Source organism: Dermacentor andersoni, chromosome 2 (genome assembly GCF_023375885.2).
Source record: "Dermacentor andersoni chromosome 2, qqDerAnde1_hic_scaffold, whole genome shotgun sequence".
NCBI lineage: Eukaryota > Metazoa > Arthropoda > Arachnida > Ixodida > Ixodidae > Dermacentor > Dermacentor andersoni.
In genome coordinates this window covers 35061458-35085778 of record NC_092815.1, presented here as the reverse complement: position 1 = coordinate 35085778, position 24321 = coordinate 35061458, and the positions used below count along the sequence as shown (strand labels likewise).

Here is a 24321-nt window from a genome sequence, read left to right as displayed (position 1 = left end):
TTGAAAGGACGCTCAAACCGCTAATACACTGGACGCACACATTACTGAAAGAACGAAACGGAATAAGACATGCCGCGAGCATCAAAAATAAGAAATATGTGTGCATTGAAGTGAGTGCAAGCGAAGAAGCCTGACTAATGTGCATGAAGACAGTTCCTGGCTCGTACTACAACCAGCAGCTAAGGCAAAAGGAGGGTAGGGGGCTGGGAAGTGAAAAGGTGAACGGGCAAAGGACTCCCTACCAGAAGGGCAAGGGAGTTTTCATATTTAAGGCGAGGCTAAGAAGTCATTAGCACTCAATTCTGGTAGAGTGGCAGAATTGAACGTATACGCGCTGCTGTATATACGCTGAGGAGCTTAATCATTATCATCATCGAGGTAAGTGTTAAATCAGAAAAAAACAAGTTAATACATCCCTCGCGAGAAATTACCGGCGCGGTAAATACATAAAGATACTTTTCGCTGATGTTCGTCGAGTTCTTTCATCTCTGGGAGCTCCGAAAGGTGTTGTTCGTGTCAGTAATGAGTTCTTTCATCCATAACCCAAAGAACTGCCTCTCGAGAAATCAACTGCAATATTTAGGTTCTGTCCTCATCACCGATTTAAGTCCGACTGTGGGATTAGAGCATCATAAAAAACTTTGTGTATACTGGCGTTAGAAGATGTGCTTTACATCCGAAATAACATTATAAGATTTTCTATCGCGGCCTCTTTCATCCGTCCTCAGTATTGCTTCCACTCATTATGTGTGTCGCTTGTCGTTTTCATACGCTTCCCTTCGTGCGTTGGTCTTTTATATTCAGAATGTTGTTTTCTTTTCTTTCTTTCTTTTTCATTGTCGCTTATTTCTCATGAGCAACACGTGCAGGTAATTTTGCGGATAAGTCAGCGTTGCTGCAGATGCCATTCGGCGCTTTCCATAATTGCTTTCGAAACTGCAATACACTTGTATCCCAACATGATAAATAGCCTTGTTCATTATATTTTTCAGCGTAAGTGGCACTTTGAATAATTTAGAACGAATAAAGGAATATTACGAGAACTTGCCAAGCACCATGCTCTTTTTTGCAGTGAGCTGTTTCTCTCTCTCTCTTCCAGTGCGTGTACGTGCGTGCGTTCATGCGCGTGTGAGTGAGTGAGACAGGCGACAACAGTGAGCAATAAAGCAAACATTGCGCCTCCTTGCTAGACGCCCATCTCGAACGAGATGCCTCTTCCTATCTAGGAACGATGCCAAGCAGATGAGTTAGTTATATTACTAATAACATGGACATCAATTCGTTATTCAATATCCACCTCCGAACTCGGCCTGTTTTTTGGGAAGATCAAAGTCAAATGTTGCCACGACGTTACCCAAAATTTGAAAAGCAAGCTGATCAGTCCATAACTCTTTAATTATTTAACACACACACACAGACAACGATGTCTCTTTATCAGATTTGTTATTACGTCCGAGACGACATCTAATTTCAGCTACGCGGTTATGTTGGGTACTGTATGCTGTGTAGTGTGGAATTCGTTTGCTGCCTTTACAATATAGAACTCTATCTTTCTTCCCTTTCCTCAAGTAAGGATGGCCTATGCCTTTTTTCAAATAAAATCCCCCCCCCCCCACTCTCTCTTTCTTCAAGAGTTCCGGAATTCCGATCCCTGAGACTGAGGTTGCAGATGTTCTTAAAACAGCATTTGGTTCGGTTTCCACTAATGAATTACCTGATGGTAATTACCTTGCCCGATCCACCATACTTCGCGTATCCGCTGATGCAAAATATCACATTCGATCCCATCAGCATTGTCGAAGTAATTGAATCATTGAAGAACTCATCATCCACGGCAGTAGACGGTATCAACGCCAAAGCGCTAAAAAAATACTAAACATGTGTCTATCCTGTTTTGATCCCTCATATTCCAGGAATCGCTTAACAGTGCTAACTGGCAGGTGGGCAAGGTCATCCCAGTCTTCAAGAAAGGAAGCCGATCATCACCGAGTAACTGCCGGCCTATTTCCATAACAAGCGTCTCTTGTAAAATAACGGAACATATTTTATACTCACATATTGCTAACTTCCTAACATCCGTCAATTCTTTTCACCCCCCCCCCCCCCCCCTCAAGTCAACACGTTTTCCGTAAAAATTATTCCTGTGACACCCAACTTGCTCTTTTCTTGTACGGCTTACATTTAAACCTAGATCATAACATCCCGGCTGACACATCCTTTTTAAATTTCGAAAACCATTCGATAAGGTCCCCAATGGTCCTCTCTTAATAAAATTACCCCGTCGTAACATTCATCCGTGTGTTCTAAGCTGGATTCGAGGGTTTCTAACTAACCATCAGCAGTTCGTATACACTAACTCACACTCGTGATCCTTAACACCCATGCTTTCAGGCGTACCTCAAGGTACCGTACTTGCTCCCCTCCTATTCTTAATATACATCAATGACCTACCTTGTAATATTTCTTCTCATATCCGACTCCTTGCAGACGATTGTATGGTTTACCGAGCAATTGCTAACCCCACCGACCATTTCGCTTTACAAAGTGACCCATCACGCATACAAAACTGGCGTAACACTTGGCTCATGTCATTAAATGTATCTAAAACCATGTTAATGTCTATTCACCGTCGACGTAATTATGATATGCCTAATTACAGCATCAATAATAAGCAGACGGAAACAACTGATCTTGGTGTGCATATCTCGCGTGACTTAGCTTGGACTTGTCATGTTAACCACGTGATAAATTCTGCTAATCGTACTCTAGGTTTCTACGCCGTAACATTTTCCTCGCTCGACCGACTATCAAACAACTTGCTTTGCAAACTTTTGTGCGGCCCAAGCTGGAGTATGCCAATGCTAATTTTGACCCCCACCACAATAACTTTATTAATGCCCTCGCGTCGGTTCAGAACCACGCGACACGATTTATCCTGTCTAATTATTCGTACAATTCAAGCATCTCAGCACTAGAAGCCGACGTAAGCTTACCCGCTCTAGCCTCACGCCGTAGAATAGCACGTCTTAACCTTTTTCATAACTTTTTTTTCCATTCTTTGCCTTTTGACAACCCGTACATAAAAAGAGCACATTGGATTGCCCGCACCAGTCACTCAAACACAGTACATGCCCCACAAGCCCATACCGTGACTTTTCAGAAATTAATTTTTTCTGCGCTCAACATGAGGCCGGAGTGGCCTGCTCACCGACTTTGCTAATATCATCAATTCACTTGCATTCAAGCGGCTCAACGAAAAAATCCCATTGCAGTTTGTCGCATCTTTGTTTGCCATTAACCACCCCCCTCCCTCATGTAATGTATCAGCAAGAGACATTTTAGGAAATAAATAAATAAATAAATAAATAATTAAATAAATTTCTCTCTTTGCGATTAAGCGATATTGCTGCTTACATTGCTGTACGACAAGCCTTCGCAAATGGTGTGTGGATAACGAGAACAAGGGAAACCTAAGGGCTAGATTTTTCGTTACTTACAACCATATAGCGGAAACAGACAACGCGATTTCTTTCACTAATGTACCCGCCTTAGCGACAGTAGTCTACAGCTTCGTGGTCTTTAGAAACTTCACAAAATCCCGAGATCTTTCCCCTTAGCACTCTTTCAACAAAAAATATAGTGAAAAGATTCTCAAGGTTTTCTATGCTTTTGAATCTTCTGTCTTTTATATACAGCAGGCATCTATATTCATTTGAAGCAATCGATTATGACATTTGACTAGCGCACACAGTGTAAAGGTAAAAAGGGCAGAAAAAAATGGCTTCCTTTTTGTTTTCTCCACAGGAGTAAGTGTAGCTGCTTTACCAGACCTGCCAAATTTCCGAAGCGATCTATGTCTTGCACCTACGGATAGTTAATTTTCCGACCTTTTCTTGCACCTAGGGACTTCAGGTCTTCGCGCAGTCTGGGGCGTATCAATCTCGAATCACTTGCTTTCCACTTCAATAAGTTCCTGGCCCCGGCTGAATATTAAGGGACAAAGTGGCCCGAATTTGGCTCATATGACGAGTAAGGTTGCGAGGGCGGCGAAGCGAGTGAGAGAGAAAGAGAGCGTACCGAGGAGGCAGATTAGTTGGGCAAGAGCACGGTTACAGAAACGCGCGAAGCAGCACCTTGCGCCCGAAAAACCAGCTAATACTCCGGGACGCGGGAGAAAAGCACGGGGGGGGGGGGGGGGGGGGGGGAGGTGAAGCGTAGGAGCTCATCCCCTCGAAAAGCACTTCTTCTTCGAGGGCGCGGCCTAAACGCTCATCAGGCGTCAAGCACCGCGGTACCACTGCGCGAGGCGTCGTTATTGGGGAGCCCGGCCACCCACTCCGTCCGAACCCTTCCCCCACCACTCTCTCCGCTATTTTCGTAGCCAAACAAGATTAAAGCAAGCGAACGAGCAAGAAGAAACGAAAGCGCTAAAAAAAGACACGGCAGCAGCGGCGGCGTCAAGTTCGCAGGCGAGCAGGCAGCGTTGCCCGCGGCCATCAGCTGGGCGCATACGAACGCTTTAGGAAACCATCGGGCGGGGAGTTCACAACCCCTGGAGTAGTAGTGGCATTGGAATGACGAGGGAAGGCGCGAGTTAGCCCGGAAAAGGGGAGTTGGCCCGGAGTGAAAGGGAAAATTGGGAAAGCGCCGTGGAAGGTAGAGAGAGGTGAGAGAAAGGGTGGTGGAGGGAGAAACGGGGCGCAGAGACGCTCTTCCATAATCACACCGCACGGTGCAGGGAGAGTGCAGCGGCCTCTGGCGACGGAGCGAGCGCTAATATCGCGAGCGTACTTTACGATCCTGCGGGGCTTTACTGCTGATGTGATTATTTACGAGGGCACGGCGCCGCTTGGAGCTGCTCTTCACTGACGGGGAGGATCACCCGGCGTTGTAAACGAGACCGTATTATTTACGCCTGAGACGGTGCGCGCGACCGTCCTCTTCCTGCTGGAGTTCCTCTTCTACGCCCTTCACGTCCTCTCCTTTTTATCTCTGTCTGTCAGCTTAATGTTTTTTAACGACGAAGGCACTGACCTTGGCGGGAATATTCTCAGTAAGTAATGCGATAGAAAGCAGCACGCAGCTGACGCAGATTCAGCGCTTAGTAGCTTTTTCAAATTGGTAATCACATTTGCAACTTGTCATTGCGCCGATTTAACTGCCCTCTGCTCCGTTTTAGCCATTTGGATTAAGAGAGCTTGCTGTTTCAGGAGCACCCTGAAAGGAATTCTAGGAATAATGAAAAGAGGCGAATATTCTTAACGCAGAAGTGAAACATCACAAAATAGCAAAGATCTTTTTCGCTAAGTATGCGTGAAGAAGAGACGTCTGGCTTTTGCATGAGAAACAGAGAAGCACAAAAGGAGGAAAAGAAGGAAAGAAAGGCAGGGAGGTCAACCAGGCGCACATCCGGTTTGCTATTCTACACGGGCAAAGGGGGTTTAAGGGATGAAAAGAAAGAAAGGAGAGGGAGGGAAAGAGGTAAGGAAAGAAGATGAGGAGGCAGATTCTTTCACACTTGTGGCATATAAAAAAAGAAGTTTCGAGGGAATTACTGTGGTATTCCGACCAATTAAAGAAATGAAAATGTTTTGGAAAATGAACCCAAATATTGTAGCCTCAGAAATCGTTGCGCTAGCAAAAGAGAAAGCAAGTTCTTTCCGAGTGAACAAAGACGGAATTTTCTCAGTCACTGTGAGTTCACTCGCCTCAGCCAAGAGTTTGTTGCCATGTGTACAGGTGGCTAGCTTACTAGTGAAGCCATTTATTCCGGAGTCATACATACGAAATGTTGGTTAAATCAGAAACGTACCTCTAGAGTACAGGAGTGAGGCAGGAGTGACATCAGCTAGACGCCAGACCCGTTACATACGTCAAGAAGATGGCACTGTGGAATCGTGCCCTGTGACAAGTGTAATTTTGCAATTTCTCTCTGACCGACCAAACCAAGAGCGACCGTATCTTGGCTTCTCTAGCCATCCAGTCGGGGAATATCTGGGGCCAGCCAGGCGCTGCTACAACTGGCAGAGATTCGGTCAGTTAGCGAAAAACTGCCGAAGAACAAGGCGCTGCAAAATAGGTGCAGAAGACCATCATCACAAAGACTGCAAGTCTACAAGACAACCTAAGTGCGCGAATTGCAACGGGCCCCACACTGCATCATATTCTGGATGCCCTCAGAACAAAGCAGCCTCTCTTCAATACCCACACGACATTATCTATGGTCGCACACAGCAGCGTGGTGCACTGGAACCAAACACGATTACGATGAATCCAGCGCAATCACCTCGACCGCAAGCGCCTAAGCACCATGGCACTTCTATGCAATATGCAAAAGTCGCAAGGAGACCACAACACCGAGGAAAAAGCTTTGGGACATCACCAAGCCAACGTCAAGCTCGACAAGAAGTTCAGGATGGATCTCGTCAGAAGAGCAACGACATGGCTAACATGCGACAGAATACGAGCACACCGCAACCAGTAAGTGTAACTCCTCTGCGTCTATTGCTGAACTAGTCATACCAATGTTGTCCTGTGCTTTAAAAGCCATACCTGCAGCGATTCCACAGGCCAATGATCTCCCGCAGGTCAAGGCCGTATTGTCGATGGAAGAAGTGATATTGCGAAACACTACATCAGCCACTGCGCAGGCGGCGCGTGAATAATTGCTATGAAAATGTCGCCATATTCCAGTGGAACGCCAATAGTCGTCGCTCAAAGTGTGCGGATTTTAGAAAACTGGTGGCTCAATTCTCCTTTCCAGTATTATGTATTACAGAGGCCGGTGTAGACAGTGCTTTTGACTAGCTAACTACGTTGTTTATACGTGCTCTCAATCTTCAGGACTAAGCAGAGCGATGATCTGTGTTCGAAGAGACCTGCCGAGCCTTATTAATTAAGTGCAGCAGCATCAGACGTCCTAGACTTCGTAGCATTTGAAGTTCGGTTTAACCGAGTAAGTATCACTATGGTGATTATTTATCTACAACCCTCTACAAATATTTCACTTTCTATATAGACCGGCCTCTTTCAGAAATACGCAAAAGATGTAATATTTATCGGGGATTTTAATGCGCACCATGTCATGTGGGGAAGCGCCTACTGAGACTGTCGTGGAAATGACCTAGAAAAGGCAATTCAGAAGAGGGGTCTGTGTTTGTTGACTGACGGCTCAGTGATGTGCCTACGGGGGCTTCAATTACTGCAGCTGCCTGGCTGCCTGGTGTGTGTGTAAGCTAAACACGGACCTGTATGAATGAGCCGTATGCGTAGTCTCATAGCGGCGGGCGGGTTCTCAGGTAGGCTAACGTTCGTAAAGTGAACAAAAAATATAACCAACGATAGTATGGCGCAGAAGATATAAAGGTCGTGGGTCTTCACCGCGCGCCGCACCTGCACAATGGGGGAGTGCACTGGCACTGGCCGCTGTTGCTGCCGGCTGCGTCTGCTGTCGTCTGCCCTCAACACGACGGCGCGGCAGTTGTGGCGGGAAGACACGGGGATGTGCGCCGTGGTAGCCGCCGCGGTAAGAACCAGATTGTGCATTGCCGAGGTAGATCATTGCAGCAGTTACAACTCCAACAAAAATGGGAAAAGCGGGAAGACCGTGCATTGTGCGCACGGCCAAAGAACGAACCGAGTACGAGCAGAAGCGTCGACAGCAGAGACGCGACTATAACCAACGACAAGGTGCTGGTGCGAAAGCGGAGTATGCGGCCTCTGGCTTGGCCTCTGAAAAACGTCAGCGAGAGCAGATGCGAGACTCTAATCGTCGACGTCGAGCTCAAGCTACCGATGAAGATCGCGCGTTGGAGGCCGCTCGTAAGCATCAAGCTATGTCGTTCGAGTATGCGTTCAGGCGGCAGAAGCGCGAGTTACCACCCCCTTCGAGTTTCGCCGGGGCGAATTATGGGGCGCTATAACTTAAAACTATTCTAATTCTGCTATCAGCCCTCCGCGATTGGTCTAAACTTTTTTGGGCCACCCCCCCTTCACCTGTCTCTCACGCGACGTCACGAAAACTGCAATACCGCCCCATCTGATATGATGTGTACACACTGATTATGCATGATTTGACAGAAAAAAGAAAAACAGTTATTTCTGATTCGACCCCTTTTCGCCATTAGCCCTCGGCTATTGGTAAAAAGTATTCGGGCTGCACCCGCTTCACCTGCCTGTCACGCGACGTCACAAAACCGCACAAACTCACCACGTTAAAGTGACGTGTACGCGATAAAGATGCATTAATATGCCGAACAAAACTGATTTTTTTTCGGTATAGCCGCAGGCTGCCCCGTTCCGAAAGGAATAAAAGATGGCTGCCGCCGATCGCTGAGACGCTGGCTACTCGCACCTGCCGGAGAGCATGGGTGTATTTGCGTATAATAAAACTTCTTGCGTGACCGTGCAACGTTTTCAAGCACTTTCGGCACGTTTACTACCTCACTTTGCCAACTCTTCTTTGCTGAGGGTCAGCTTTAGCGTCATTCTTAAGCTTCCGTTGCATGCCGCCGCGATTTTCGACCAGCCACCACAAGCTAAGTAAGGGAAAGCCGACCAATCGCAGACGCCGGCACCACCCTCTTCATCCGGTTATCGATTTTCAGTGCACTGGCTCTGCCCCAGTGAATCCATCTCCACTTGAGCGTTTCCTCGCCTCTTGTCAGCCAATTAGATACGACAAGCCGCTCAGTGTAGGCAATGTTATTCGCTTTTCAAGCAAACAAAAGTGACCTCCTATGAACGAGGAGAGCGTTTGATTGGTCTGTTCAGACAACCCTGCGGGTGACCGCCCAGTGCTTACGTCGGTGGTTACGCAAATTTGACGTAAGGAAATTGGAATATAAACATATTGGAATAGTTTTACGTTATAGGGCCCATGGAGTCATCGTTTTGCCTCCATAATTGCTTTTAGTTCATTTCACGTACCTGTCCCCCGAACCCAGCTTGGCGCTTCATGTCAACTTAACCTACTTCTGTCCTTCTTTGCCAGGGCGTTCTTTCACTTGGATCGTGCACTTACAGCTCCTGTCATCCGTCATTCATACTTTATATCGCTCATCAAATATTATTTTTACATAAACACTCTACGCGAGTGATTTTTGTGCTCGCTGACCATACCCTCAAGATACCAAGCGTTACCATGCCCACCATTTATTTTTCCCATTGGCGTTTCTTCTAATAAGTTAGCGCTTTGGGGGGGGGGGGGGGGGGTAATTTTAAACGCCTTTCATTTATTTTGATTGGTTTTACGCCCGTTATTGCTTTAAGCAGGCGTGGGCTAGCCCTCACATTCTTCTATTGTTTTTTACAAATACCGCGCGGCGAAGAGTTCGGAGTGGGACGAATTGCAAATTCAAGAGAACGTTGCTGGACGCAAAGTTTGGCCATAGTTGCTCGGTCTACGATGGACAGCTGCGCTGGCTAATCCGCCACCATATGAATGATTCGGCCGAAATTCTTTTTGTTCACTTTACGGACGTTATCCAGCCTGATGCCCCCGCTACAAGACATTCAGCGCCGCCATATTTTTTGTTCCCCTTACGGATGTTACCCAGCCCAGATACCCCCGCTACAAGACCACGTAACGCCGCCAACTTTTTTGTTCACGTTACGGACGTTAGCCAGCCCAGATACTGCCCCTCTGAGACCACGCATATGGCTCATTCACACAGGTCCGTCAGGTAAACAGCTTCGCTGTAATAAATTTGGCTTGATTTTATGAGCAAGTGTGTTTGACTTAATCATGTGAGTTGGCTTCCCACTTGAGCATGTTTTATGTAAATTTTCGGTTCCTGCAGCTTTTCACTGGGCGTAATTTTATGTAAATATGAGTTGCTGGCACTCAGGTAAGAGCACAAACATTTCCTAACCATCATATATCATTTTAAAAGTGCCACGTTGCAAAGTTCATGAAATAATAGCGAAATTAGTTGTATGAAGCCTCATTTACCTGTTCTGATATAATTTGATCTGTCGTCACTGACAACACATCTGGCTCTGAACTATTCACTTTGGGCATTGTTGGTCAACGCTTCTGACGCTACCATAAAATTTGATAATGCTAGGTACCAATGTTACGACTAGAAAAAGCTGCATTACGGAGCCAAGTTAACCCTATCTCATCGCTTCTTAACTTAACGTGCATGTAGCGTATGCATGAAAAATAACTGTGGTAAATATCTTTTGCTGTGTGTTGCTTGGAATGGCTGCGCTTATGCAAGCTTCTGGTTACATTTTTGCAAAATACATCGTTACTCACCGTGAAGCTGTATCTTGCCTTCCGTTTTATCGAGAGCGTTTTGTGCCATGCAGTGGTAAGTGCCGTAGTCTTCTTTCCGCAGATTTTTGATTGACAACTTCATGTATACCTAAGAGAAGCAACGAAGTTATGTTTAGATATTCGAAGAACAAATTTCAAAGACGTTCAACTTAGCCAGCCACTCAAAAGCTTAATATTTGGCGTAATGATCCACCTATGTCAGTAGAGAAATAACTAAACACACAGCCAGTCTTAATTTGCTACTTTGGTGTACTTGAGAAGCAGTGCGTGACAGAACACAGAACAGTTTGACTGGTAGCTTTTGTTCTCCATAGATACTAATCTCAGTTCCATGAGCTGGAATTAAGAGCCACGCGAAACACGGCGCCCGATGTTTACGGCTTTGAATATTATGTTCCAATCTTGTAGCACTTGCAGTTGCAAAAGTTCATGAATGTCATATTCAATGTGTCCATTGTTCGACTAAGCAATACAAAAGCTCCATAAAAACTCGACGATAAAAATGAGGAAACTTATAATGACGGTTGTTCTAGGTCAGCTTCACCAAAGCCCACTTACTCGACACAGTTTGTGCATTGGGCTAACAAAAACAGTGTTCTTAATAAGGTCTCGCATGTTGTGGTTTTTATACCCCACACATATGCCCTTGCGTGGTATGTATAAAGTATATGAGTATTTGTATATGCCTCGTCAACAACGTTGCAGAATACTTTTGAAGGTAAAAAGAGCCGGTCTTCTGCAAAATTTATGGTGCCCGCTTACCTTCAAGGGCGAATTAGGGACTATACTCTGTTGTTTTTGTACATTCAGGTTTGTAGTTTTCGTGTATCGATGCCAGAGCTACCAGCGCACGTCACAGTGTGTTTGCAGCCTCCATTTGTATTACTTTGACACTACGAGAGTAATGATAACATGTACTTCCCTTTAGGACGGCGATAGCAATTAGCGAGTGAGCTCGAGCTGATGCGGCATCGCTTACAGAACAAGCAGAAAACCAGAGGACCACTAATAATAAGTGCTCATCGAACTGAACTTTCCCATTTTGCTTTTCATGGAACTTTCCCTATCTTACTTATTTGTGCAAAACTAATTTACGAATGAGGTTTTCTCTGCTAACGTATCGCTGCAACGTGGTGTACTTGTATGAGTTAAAAGATAAGCCAGGCCCCTTCGTTACTCCCCTGCTTTCACACGGAGTGCTCAATGCAGCGAAAACGTTCTGAGCTGGACCTACGTAATGCAAATATGCAAAACACAGAAGGAACGCTTATATCAGACTATTGAGAGCGAGAGAGAAATAAAGCTTTTTTAACGAATAAAAAAGTGGTTGGCCGACTGAACATGCTACTGTGCAGGGAATAAGGGATACCGCTAGTTTTATCAAAGGAACCTTATTTAAGGCAATATACGTGAACTAAAATTACGTGCTGCGGCGTACTTTACTCATGTACGAAAGCAAAAACTGACATCTATGTGTATCCGATCTAATGCATGTTCACTTTATCAGACAATGAGATTCGCCGACGTTTACTTGCCGTGCTATAAGTAAACAAGCGAACAGAGCATGCACTGATAAGAAACTACAAATTACTTTTTTTTTCCACCTTTCGCTTGTATACTTATCAAGCCAAGTAACCATTACTGTGCTATTTTTGAACGCCGCTCCACTAGTTACAGCCAGCAGTGGTCACATACCTTCAACCCTGTCCGCGTGATGTAAGCCTCGTGCCTTTTGGACTTCTTTTGCTTGGTCCGCGGGTCGTGTGAGGTGGCGAACGTGATGTTAGTGACTGCGGTGTCTAGGCGATGAGAGCTACGAAACCAGAAGTTCTCCGAAGGTGGATGGGCTTCCGTATGGCATTCCAGGACCACGTTTGAGCCCAGGGGTGCGCCCACGACTTGGTTGGGCACCCAGATCATAGGTGTGACTGACAAACACAGAGGAAAAACAGCGTCAAAGCACAGCGCCCTTTGTAGTGAAATGCTTCACCCTATGAACATCAAGCCTCACAAGTTTTCCTTCTCAATTTTTGTCTCTGCTTTCGAAGCTTTGATTGCTGCTGTTAATGCAATCCTGCAAAAGTAAATTTGACTATAGAGCAGCCTTACACTAATACTTTATAGGAGCCTAGTAGCAAAGCACGAGAGATACAGAGCAGTGCAAGCTATAATATCGAGATGGCATCTCCCATTGTCTTTCAGCTCTTATGAAAAACTTCTAGGTTAATATGAGGCGTCCCAACTCGTCCAACTGTGGAGTCCTTCTGCACTCACACTACTACGTTTCCAACTTGGATCTTCCCATGTTAGACGTAGCCGGAAGTGCGTTTATCTAAAAGTTTCGTTTAGCTATACAGGATAAAACCTGCGTAGTTAATGCTGAGGTTTAATAAACGTTTATTCCTTATGCGTAAATAGAGACAATAATTAGAGTAACCGAGAACGCTACGTGAGTTGGGCGATCCGTGATTCTGCCGGGACAAGCACAAATGACATGCCACAGTCGGTGTCTTGAATTCATAAAAAAGCAGTCGGACGAAACAAGAGCTTACTTAAATCTCCAACTTCAAGAAATTTCATTCACTTGAGTAATGTCAAGATGCTGTTAGGTGATTATGACTGAGGCTCACTAACCGCTACGTCTCTGGTGACACACACACTTATAGAGAGACAGAGCGAGATCAGATGCCAAAGGCAGGGAGGTTTGCTGCCCTACACTGGGGTAAAAAGCAAGAGAAGGCAGAAAGATAGAAAGGAATAAGCGGAGAAAGAAATTTCATGCGTCTCAGAAACATAACAGGTGATCATGGTATTTTCCTGGCCGGAAAGCTCTAAACACGGAACTACTATTACTATACGCAACACGTTGTTATTGCTTTTACAGTGTTTTGTTGCAGGTCTGGTCCAAGATTAAAGTAGGGGTTGTGATGATACGCGCGGCGTCACTGCTTTCCGAATGTACTTCTATTTGTTATTAAACAATACATTGCTCTTCCAGAAAGAAGGATATGGAAACTTACAGGTGACTTCGAGGAATATGCGTCGACTTATGGATGGCGGCACTCCGTTGGATGCGAGGCACAGGTAAGCGCCCATGTGGGAACGGGAGACCCTCTTGAACAACAGCTCCTGTCCTCGGTAGACTGTCACTATAGTGTTAGAAGAAAAGAAAGGTGCATCAAGATATGAGCAGCAAGTCTGCAGGGACCAACACATACATTCCTTGACTCTCAGCATGAGCTGTTAACATTTGGTGAGGAATATTTAAAAAAATAAAACGCCTGTCTATTTCGGCCTCGAAACAAAGTCTTGGGACAATCTAGTCTGCCATCGGTGATCTTAGTGCATGGCTTGACGTTTAGGAAATAACTCCGTCAGAGCTTCGATTCAAGATCTTTTTGTAACCTAATTTGCGGTATACCGAGATCATTTCTTCTATAAGAAACTCTTAGGATACCTAATATCATCTGCCTCAGAGACGTATTGCCTCTTCCTTCCTCGGTGTGCGGCGTATAATCTTCTTCTGTGTCGGTAACATGGCACATTGTCTGACGCGTAATGCAAGATTCTACGTGTCAATTCAAGCAATAACTGTCTTTTTTTTTTAAATCTGACATACCGAAACAGGTGTCAGCCGATACTCGGTGCCGATTGTGCGGCGAGAACGAGCATTTGAGGTGGAAGAGCGCGCTTTGTAGCCCACTGCGTTTTACAAATCTCTCAGTGTGCCCCACCCCCCCTCATACAAAGCCACAAGAAATAAGGTAAGAAAAGGAAGAAGGAATCCGTGACGTACAAAGAAAATAGAAAAGCCTCAAGTAAGTAAGGAGAGCTTCGTGTTCTTGCCTTGTTGTTCCGCGAAACTGCAGGGTGGTACAACCTAATGGGTGCCGAGCAAACATGGCAGGCCTCGTTTTTGCTCCCGGGGGTGCCGCGAACCGAAAACCACCGGTCAGCGGTCGGCGGCGCACAATATAACTTGTGCTCAAACGGGCGCTAAAACGTATCGCGCCTGCCCCACAATCAGCGGACCCCATTACTCTTCATTAAAGGCCTATCGTCCGAACAGGGTGCGAGATATAAAAGGCGGTAGCCCGGGCGGGGGGTGTTAACCGGGGCGCGCGAGGAGCATCCTTGACCACGGCGGCGGTCCGCTCGCCAGAGGCGACGTCTCTTATTCCGGACACGTCCCGGCTTCCTTCGGGGTGACCGCTAGCTCAGTCGTCGCTACGGGCGCCATCACTGGGCCGAGATCCAGCTAGCCTGGCTTCTCTCTATGGGGCTGTATATTGCCGGGCAGAACCGGGCGGTCCGAGCGTTGATGAAGATTTGTTCGCCGGTGACCCATTCGTCACGCCCTCCGTTCGTAGCTCCGCGCGTCGACCGGATAGTACTTTGACAAACGTTCATTGTCTCGAACATAAAAAGGAATTGAAAATAAAGGACAAATCTGAACTCTTTTTTCAAGCCAGGTGCTTGGGCTTAGATTTTTCTTCTTCTCCTGCCCGTGATTGTTACAGCTTCAATATTGAGTTCGCGAACGAAGGATAACCGTGTTGAAATTCTCAAAGTGGCCATGCGAAAAGTGTTGCGACAGCGGAGATGTCAATCTGAACACATGACGCAACCACCTCACACTTATCGCCTTTGCGTGTGAGTCGGCTGCAACAGGCGGGTGTACTCTTTTTAGCGAACGTGCGCAGCGGGAAGCAAAAGCGTGGGAGTGCATTCAAAACCTGAAGCTTCACCTTTTGCGCCAAATCAATGCCGGCTCAAGCAGCAGCCCCACTGACTGACGAGGTGAAATCCCGTGGCGAAGTTGCGTTTGATATCTCTCTAGCAAAAATCGTTTCTCCCGAGCTGCAACATACATCGACTTCATAACTGCCAAATTTACCGCATGTTCGCGCTTTGATTTGCTCCAACTTGTGCGCTTTGACTTGACGCTTCAACTGGTGCCCATGTGCCCAGACTTTTGCTTTAACCCTTCATCGAGGCTACGCTATATGGTTAGGACCACCGGCTGCACCAACAACTAGGAACACAAGTTCCAGAGTGTTTGAAACCACTAAGCGTTGGCACTGTGCGTAGCTGAACCACGTACACGCAAGGACCATAGATGCTCGCGCACGTAAGGTTTGATCTATCTTATAGGTTTCAGAAGAATGCAACTGAGCCTTTGCTAATACTGCAGGCATTCGTTTTTTAGAAGCAAACAAGAACTAAATATTGTGCTGGGCCACTTTTGCTTTGGTTCTCTGCAATATATCATGAATGACATATTCGCAATCATCTGTGCTAGTGGGACCACTTAGAAGAAAAAAAATAATAAAGGACTGTTGAAATTTATAACACATTTGATCTTCAGCTACTCGAGGTCATGATGTTTAAAAGTGAACACTTTTCATCAAATTCTCAAGCAGATGAACGCGTTCCCTCATTCACTTTATATGCACCACACAGAAGTCTACTTACAAGAACCAGACGCGTGAACGTTTACTGATACCTGTGACGAGACGAAGAAGAAGCTCTCTCGCCCGGAGTTGTTGGCAATATGAGTGGTGTTCAATGTTGATGGTATCGGTCTTTAAAAAACTAATCTGTATAATAAAATCTTTATAAAGCTGGTGTGCGAGATAGTCTGTGCTACCCGAAAAGAAATGAATTCCTGAGGCAGCTAATGCCAAGAAAACGGGCGCAATGACTAACTGCTTATCGTTAAAGCATCAAACTTGATTTGTTCATTCAAAGTTATTGAAATGGATGCTTACAGGGTTGGAAACACACGAAGTGAAGCTAATGATAACTCCTGAAAAATATTTGGCAATCCCTTTCCCAAAAAAGCAGTCAGTGACACATGCACAACGCTTTGCGATGCAACACGTAGTGAGCTGTTTGCAGGCGAATCATGTTTGCGTAGTCATTTAACGCTTTCCTCAAACGAACGCGTATCAACGTAGCCTGAGAAAAACCTTAGTAAAGATAAAAATACAAAAGAAAAAAAATGTCTGCGTTTTCTCCTTACATACTGTCGGCGCTCTTGAAGTTCGGCTAAAGGCTGCAGGCTTCGGGAGTCTGGCGTCAATTATGTTTCCTGATATCCCGTTTCGCCTTCCTAAGTTCTCATTGCTAGAAGCCCTCGTCTCTGACAGAAACCCTACTCCGACTGAGCGCTCAAGATTTTCATTGCCTTTTCATAACACAAACAAATTCAAAAACGCGCACGGAACGCAACCTAGCTCCATTGCGCGATATACAATTTGGAAACGAATTCCCAAAACGAACCCCATGTGCACCTGCTCGAGAACTTCGTAGCTAGTTTGGAATGTGTGGGCGAAAAGAAGAAAAAGGAAAGCTAAATGGAGAACGAAGTGTAGAGTTCCAAGTTTTTGCCTAATCGAATAAGTACAAAAAGAATGTGCGTGTAGAACGAAAAGTACACACGTTGATGAAAACGTGCGTAAAAAGAAAGAAAGGAAGAAACAAGGAAGGCTACATCATCTACTCGTATCTGCTATAGCCAGACACAGTGTAAGAGAAAGAGAAAAAGATAGTATAGGCGTAACTCCAACAAAATCAGCAAAGCACAAAGCTGAAAAAACTAGGAAGCAAAAATAATCGCGAGTGGAGAGGGGGGGACAGAGACCGAATCAAAAGCTATGTAGGAATCAGCGTACGAGGACGTTTCCACTCGAACTGTTCCGAGTGGGACGTCTTGCGCGGCGAATCCAATAAAATGACGTGATGACGGACACGCTTCTCTTCATTGCTGTCTCATTTGAAACGTTATTTTCGTATATTAGTGTCCAAATAGTTCTTTTATTTTTCCAATTGGCGCTCTTCGTTCATTTCTGCACATTCCCTCGCCCTACAATCCCTCTATCTGCTTTTCTCTTCCACCCTGCCTGCGTTCCTCACTCTATGTCGGACCTCGCCCTCGGAATCTCGCCATCCACTTCCCTTGAAATGTCTTCGTCTTTCGCGTCACTTTTTTTTTTTTTTTTTTTTGCTAGCTTCCTATTTTGCTTTCAGCTGAACTATGTCTTCCGTCTCTTCGCATCGACGGCGACACCGTCATAGGCCTCGCTTGTCTACTGGCACATTCGGACTCTTTTTTCATCCATTTGCCATGTGCCATTTGCGACGCTTTGAGTTCACCGCTTAGCAGTTGCTGTCGCGTCATTCCTGTGTATATTTGCTTGTTGCATCTTTCCTTGGGACGGCGCGGGCCCTTAACGCATACGTGCTTCTGTGAGTTCCGCTCTTGCCGCCTCGCTTGTTACCCTTCGCACGCCTGCCCTGATCTCGTGGGGACCCTAGAAGAAAAAAAAGGAATAGAAAAGGAATGAGGAGAGAAGAAAAAGAAGGAAAAGTCCAGTGGTGGCCTGACATAAAACAGGAACCCCGCGAGAACTTTCTTTTTGGCCGAACGTTCAAGAGGAATCCTGGAAAGTTTTATGAAAATGCCAGCTGTCAAGTAGTGGGAATCTGGAATATAGCTGGCACTAATACAAGGGGCAATCGATTTGCGATGCGCGCTGCCTTCTTTCGTTCGTGCGTTAAGTTTTTAGGTGCACATTGAAGCTCTAAAACTGCCTGCAGAGAACTTGGGTTCTTTTAACGGCTATGCGAGTATGAAATAAAGGTGAAGACCCGTGCTCTCCCTCGGAACGTGCTTGTACTCATTGTAGCCTATGTTATGATCTCCCTGATATTTGAGCCTGTAAGAAATAGGCGACATGGGCCATTTGCAAGGCCACTTCCTACTTTGGTCCGATGAACCATCCGTCCTTCCGAGTACACTGATCGTGCTAAAACAGTAGCTTTGGTTTGTGAGTCCATGTTAGTTTGTCTCTTAGTCTAACAAAAATACAACGTATTGAAGAAACGTGCTTACAGATTTTCTCTCTCATCGCATAAAAAATACGAATTCACCGCGAAGAGAACTCACGTTGGCATATTGCACTCGGCGTCTAGGTAATAAAAATCAACTTCCACTCCCACTTTACAGCAGTGAATACGAAAACGTCGCAGCGGCAAATGCAAGGACAGACGCATCTGAGGCTGACTGTGTGTTGCCCGAAAAGTCAATTCTTTCTTTTTTATCAATAGGTGACGATCCGGCAACGAGGACTGTCACACATACAATGCTAAGGCATGTTGTACTCAAAATTAACGTTACCTTCTGCCGTACCCGAAGTCACCAGGACAAACAGCAAATATGGCGAGAAGTGCGACTGTTTGTTCTTGTAAGTTTGACATCATGACAATTCGTAGCGCAAAAGAAACAAGATCTGACAGAATAAAAGAAGGTAATGACAGGCAACATTCATTTGTTGTCTCTCTCTCTCTCTCTCTCTCTCTCTATAATATATATATATATGTGTGTGTGTGTGTGTGTTTTTTCTCCTTCTGTCTGTGATTTTCTTGCGCTACGATTTGTCGTGATGGTGAAAAGAACGGACCAAGCAACCATAACTACAACATAAATACATAAACCATAAAGTACAATATGAACACGTGATTTCTCTTCGTGCTTTCTTCTTTCCACAAACAAAAGAGACAAAGGCCGTAAGCCTGCTTCCCCAGCAATGTGACTGGTTAACTGCTTAAGAGAAGAGGTACCAGCAAAATCTTTTTGTTAACTTGAGAAGCAAGAAAAAAGATTAGGCTTGACGTTGTGATTTCCGTACGGACACCTTGCCCACAATACGTATACCTACGGGCTTGCAGAAAATCCGCTTACGAAGATCTTTTACGTGCCTGTGTGTCCCCGTTTTGCCAACGTAGTCAAAAGTGTGTGGAGCGAGAGAGAGAATCACTTTATTGAATTGGAGAAATGGGGATTAGGGATTAGGAGCTGTATGGTTGGCGCCCCAAGTCCAGGGCTCCACTGACTTCTGCCGCCAACCGAACGTGACCCAGAAGAGCCTTCTGCACCTTCGGGTCTGAACTGGCGAGTTGTACCTCCCAATTCTCCAGTATTTTAGTTGGATAATACCTAACTAAGTAGGAATTAAAACTTGGCAGTCTATTTTGGCATCCCCATGATATGTGGTACAACGACGGTGGCGAGTCGCTACACCACGGACAGGCCCACCCATACATCGTTGGGAAAATTTGCTTAATCTTAAATAATTAGGGTAGACCCCCGTTTGAATGCTGCGGAGATCTATCACGTCTTCGCCTTGCAAAGATATGTGGGTGGCGCGGTATCTTTGCCGCATGTCGCGCTGGTGAGCAAGAATATCGTGTGGTGCCGTACGTGCCGGATCGTTATCCACCTCCTCGCGACAGCTTTCCTGTCAAGTGGCGGGTTGTGAATGAGAGAGTGATGGTTGCTCTGCTCGGTTCGTGAGCTCTCGAGCTAAAGCGTCGGCCCTCTCATTCCCCACCAGGCCTGCGTGTCCCGGGCACCAGACCAGTCTGTATGTATTCTTGAGTTCCTTTCCCAGGAGGTTGCTAACCTTGAAAGGGAGACGGCCGTTCATAAAGAAGCGGCATGCCTCCTGAGAATCTGATGATGTTGTACGACTCCCCCTTCCGTTCCCGGTCCTGATTACCAAGGTGATGGCGAAGCATTCTGCCTTGGCAATAGAGGGCGTGATCAGGGAGGCGCTTGAGATTAGCCTAGTCTTGTCCTTGCCAATGACAGGGACTACCACACGCTTCCAGTTGTACTGAGAGGCGTCAACATAAACGGTACTTGCATTGTTTCTGACTAGTTTGCCCAGCCATTTCACCCTCCCTTCTCTTCTCCTTTTGTTTCTGTCTTTGTGCATATTTCTCGGGACAGGAGGGACTGAGATGCTGCTTCGGACGGGACCGGGAATATCCACCAGCACCTCGTTCAAGTTTTGGGGGTGTGGTCGAATACCCGCCCTCTCCAGGATCTCAATGCCCGATCTCGTCTGGCTAAGTCGGCTTCTTTGTGAAATTAAAGTTGCCGCTTTTATCTCGGCGTTTGTGTTGTATACACCAAGGCCAAGGAGCTTGTCTGTCGGGGTGCCTACCGGTAAGCGCAAGGCCACCTTGTAGGGGCCTCTGTAGAGCGTCTAGAAAGAACCACGCTGCAAACGAAAGTCCCTTGTCAATAACGAAAAACAATATTATGTGGATTACAAGAGAAGCAGTCGTGAAGACGCAATAATGCAAACTGTATGCACGTATAGTTCATATCAGGTGTATTTACAATTTGTATAACGATTATCCCGGGTTACGCAGTGAGTGCCTGCTTGTTCTATAAAATAAACTGATTCCGTTTGCTTTTTCTACTCTGAGTACACAACGTCTACATTGTACATCGTGCATCATTATCACTTCTTTTTCTGTCATTGATAAATCGAGTAACCTGGATAACATTGTTGTAACCATGCGCAACTACGTGAAGTCATATTGTAAAGGCCAATTATATGGTAGTCCTTAGCATTTTCTTTCATGCATGCATGAACTGTAGCAATGCATTTTCATGCATTGCTACAGTTCATCACGCGTTGGCTATTTTCGTGTTACCATTACTCTTTCCAGATCAGTTAGCTAGAAAGAGGCTCTTTAATGAAAATATTAAATTGTATAGAAATACTTACATGTCACATATAACATTAATCTTATATGATCACGTGAGATATCATACAGAGCCTACTAATGGATTCGTGATACACGCGTCATACTATATATATATATATTAGGGAGGTGTTTACATGACGGCACGTCTAGCATAGCACTTCAAGTTGATATGACGGTAAATGAAATAATACACGCAGTACATACGGCGAGCACATAACGCACACACACACACAAAAGACATGCTGAACTAATATGTGTCTTTGATAGCAGTGTCTCGCAGAGAAGTTAAAAACACGTGCTTGGCGCCGGACCTCATCTAAGAACATTGTTGAAGCCATTACCAACACGACAGGTGGTTCATGATGGTGGTGATTGGGACTATAGCGATGATGATATGAATGAGGACGTTGTTGTTGTTGTTGTTGTTGTTGTTGTTGTTGTGCTTCGGTGAACGGCCGCAAGTCGCGTGATTTAAGCATAATGCCCGCAGCGTACCTTTCTGGTCGGCGACGCGGAATGGCTGTGCGTCTTCCCGCCGCCAAGAGACCTTGGGTTCGGGGTTGCCGCTCGCCTCGCAGCGGAAACTCACGTTGCTGTTCTCGCGTGCTGTCAAGTTCCGGGGTCCAAAGGAATCCACGAAGTACGGAGCCACTGTTCTCGACCGCCCGCGGGATGAGGCACGTGGAAACAAGATGGTGTGAGCACCGGAAAAAAAGGAAGAAGGGAGAGAGAGAGGAAAAATAAGAAAGAAATGTACAATGAGCTCCTTGTCTAATGGCTTGCTTTCGGCAGCTCGGTATAATTTACAGGATTCAAGTATATCCAGCCTCAAGCAGTCCCATCGTATAGTTAGCGGCGGCTTGCGGGAACATAGATGATACGTCCGCGTTACCCTGTAACTTTTCACGAATAGTGAGGACGTTAGTGTCGTGGCCAAACTTTAAATGGTATACGAGGCAGCATACGTTGCGCATACTCCGCCGCAGGTATAGCAACGCTCTCTCCGGCGTATTGAAAGACCCATTTATGTCAACGTGATTCACAAGACGCTACGTCTTATAGTAAGGCGCAGTGCATGTTACTCTGCTCTAATAGATGATAGCGGGTGAAAACCGCCTGGAAAGCAGCTTCAGCGGAACAGCGGAAATATTGAGAGTATAGGGCTTTTCATAACGCGCGTTTGATGGAGCCCGCCACTGTGCGTATGTGCTTGATGCCCACCAGCAACTGATAGCAAAGTTTCCTGCTCGTGCGAGCAGAACGAGATCATCCTGCATGCGTGATGGGCGCAAAGCAAACTTCGACGGCCCAGTGGCACCAATATTGTTTTCAATAAATAAATCTCTCGTCCAAGAGCTACCTCCTCCCTCATGTTACCCGTTTTACTGGGCGAGATAGCTAAATACAGCTCGCTTTGTACAACGCACACACATATGGACTACATAACTTGCAAATGTGACATTTTTTACAACAAAAAGAAGAGAAAGTTAAGGAACTGGGAACACCAGGACCTCGTATTCATTCTTTTACAAAAGGCCGACATTATTAAGGCAGCATGCAATAATTTCTTGTATGAAAATGTCACATAAGGGAAAAAAAACGCAATTTGTATATTGAGAGCAAAGCGCACGCTATTTGACGTCGGTAACATGAGTACACAGAAGCCCGTGGTTTCTCCGCAGCACAGTCGCAAACACCGCGCGGTCCTGGAAACTGTTTTGGAGCTGCATGGGCGAACATCGCCTCTCCTGTCGACGAGTAGACGGACAGTCTGGGGGGAGGAGAGATAGAACGAGGCTGCATGCCTGCGAAACAAACGCCTTTCCGGCGGCCTGAGATTGGTGAACGGGACTTCCGCAGCTGTCAGTGTTGAGCGCAGCACTGCCGTCATGTGCGCACCAGTGTGATGCCGGAACCGATAACGAAAAGGATATTTAAAGCCTTGTTTATCAGCGCCACTACACAACAAAGCACCGGCGTTTGAAGTTATGACGTCAGCGTAGTTGTCGTCCATTCCGCTGCAAAACACACTGCGACGGAAGCGCGACAAGGGCCACTGCCGGGTTTTCTGCCTCCATTTCTATAGAGAGTTAAACCGTATATTTGCAAACGAATAACTCTTAGGAGCAGAGTTTAGTCAAAACTTGTTAGGCCGCAAGCAATAAACCAACACATGTCGTCCGCGGCGTTTAATGATACTTAAAGCGAGAAACGTGAAAGCTACCCAAAGGTATACATAATGCTTTTCAAAGCACAACAATACTCTAAGCACATCTGTCTAACTCCCCGATCAAAGACTGTCAATACCGCCTTTCTTGAAAGTGAATAGACGACGCCTCCATCCAAGTCGGCGCTCCTTCTGAATATAATTTTGTTCCGGCTGTATAAGCTGGTCATGTGCTATCTCTTATCCCTGCTCCAAATCCTGCTCCTCTGCCACCCTCTTAGATTATTTCAATTTCGTAAAGCAATTTTACATGCTTCTATGGGTTTGTAATGGTATTTATAAAGAGCTGTGAGAAGTTTATCCTCAAAACATTTGTTTCTGCAAATAATACCTTTTATATTAATTTAAAAGTTTTGCGGGGAATTCTAGAGGGCCCGCCACAGCTTACAAATATTGTATGCCTCCACTATTTAACAGACATACTCGAAGTTTCCTCTGAAGTGCAAGCGGGCGCCGGAAGTAGTCGAATCGGCTGCTTAGAAATGCACTGCCTCCGAGTACGAAACTGAAAGGAGTTCAGAGGAGGCACCTTCTTTAAATGCTCCGCGTCATTAAAGTAACACTTTAATGACGCGTGAGCCTAAACAGGAAATACTGCCATGAATGACACCTTGACAGGGCCATGGGCGCCGCATTACTGGCAGAGGCGGGGCAGAAAAAAAAAGAAGAGGGAAAAAAATGGAAAGAAAGAAAGAAAGAAAGAGAGAAAGAAAGAAAGAAAGAAAGAAAGAAAGAAAGAAAGAAAGAAAGAAAGAAAGAAAGAAAGAAAGAAAGAAAGAAAGAAAGAAAGGAAGAGGGCATCAGAAACGAGAATATAAGTTAGTGATTGTAATTAATTTAAGGACGAATCTAATAACCAACCAGTAGTAAAACTAAATTACGCGCACGCCAAAAGCAAGATTAACATTAAAAATGTAGGTAACACAAATCAATATGCCAGAGCCAAAACCATTAGAACAAAGGTGTTCAGCATAGTAAATGTAGGAAATGCAGCTCAAGACTCGTGGCAGTACAAATCGAAATCACATACAGCATGAAGCCCGCTAAACTCCAGATGATCCTTCAGGGATCGCCTCATACCTATTGGCTCGTATACCCTCTGGGCGAAAGTTCAAGGTCATCGTAATTAATCACTCCTCTCTTACGCAGTAGAGTATGCAATAGATTTCCTAGTCTACGAGACAGATATCTACCCTGTCCTGGGGGCTAATATTTCAGTCTTTGAAAGAAGCCTTGATATGGCCAC

General features: G+C 45.6%; 1 protein-coding gene across 1 annotated transcript in view; it reads right to left on the bottom strand.

Annotated features, from left to right (window-relative positions):
- LOC126542475 (titin-like) overlaps positions 1–24321 on the bottom strand; it is a 221690-nt gene that overhangs the window by 36928 nt on the left and 160441 nt on the right. Inside the window, exons 7-10 of the mRNA XM_055077276.2 lie at positions 21344–21499; positions 13303–13431; positions 11978–12210; positions 10262–10370 (exon numbers count right to left, since the gene is read on the bottom strand). Coding sequence (XP_054933251.1) covers positions 10262–10370; positions 11978–12210; positions 13303–13431; positions 21344–21499 — 627 coding nt within the window. The remainder of the gene's footprint in view (positions 1–10261; positions 10371–11977; positions 12211–13302; positions 13432–21343; positions 21500–24321) is intronic.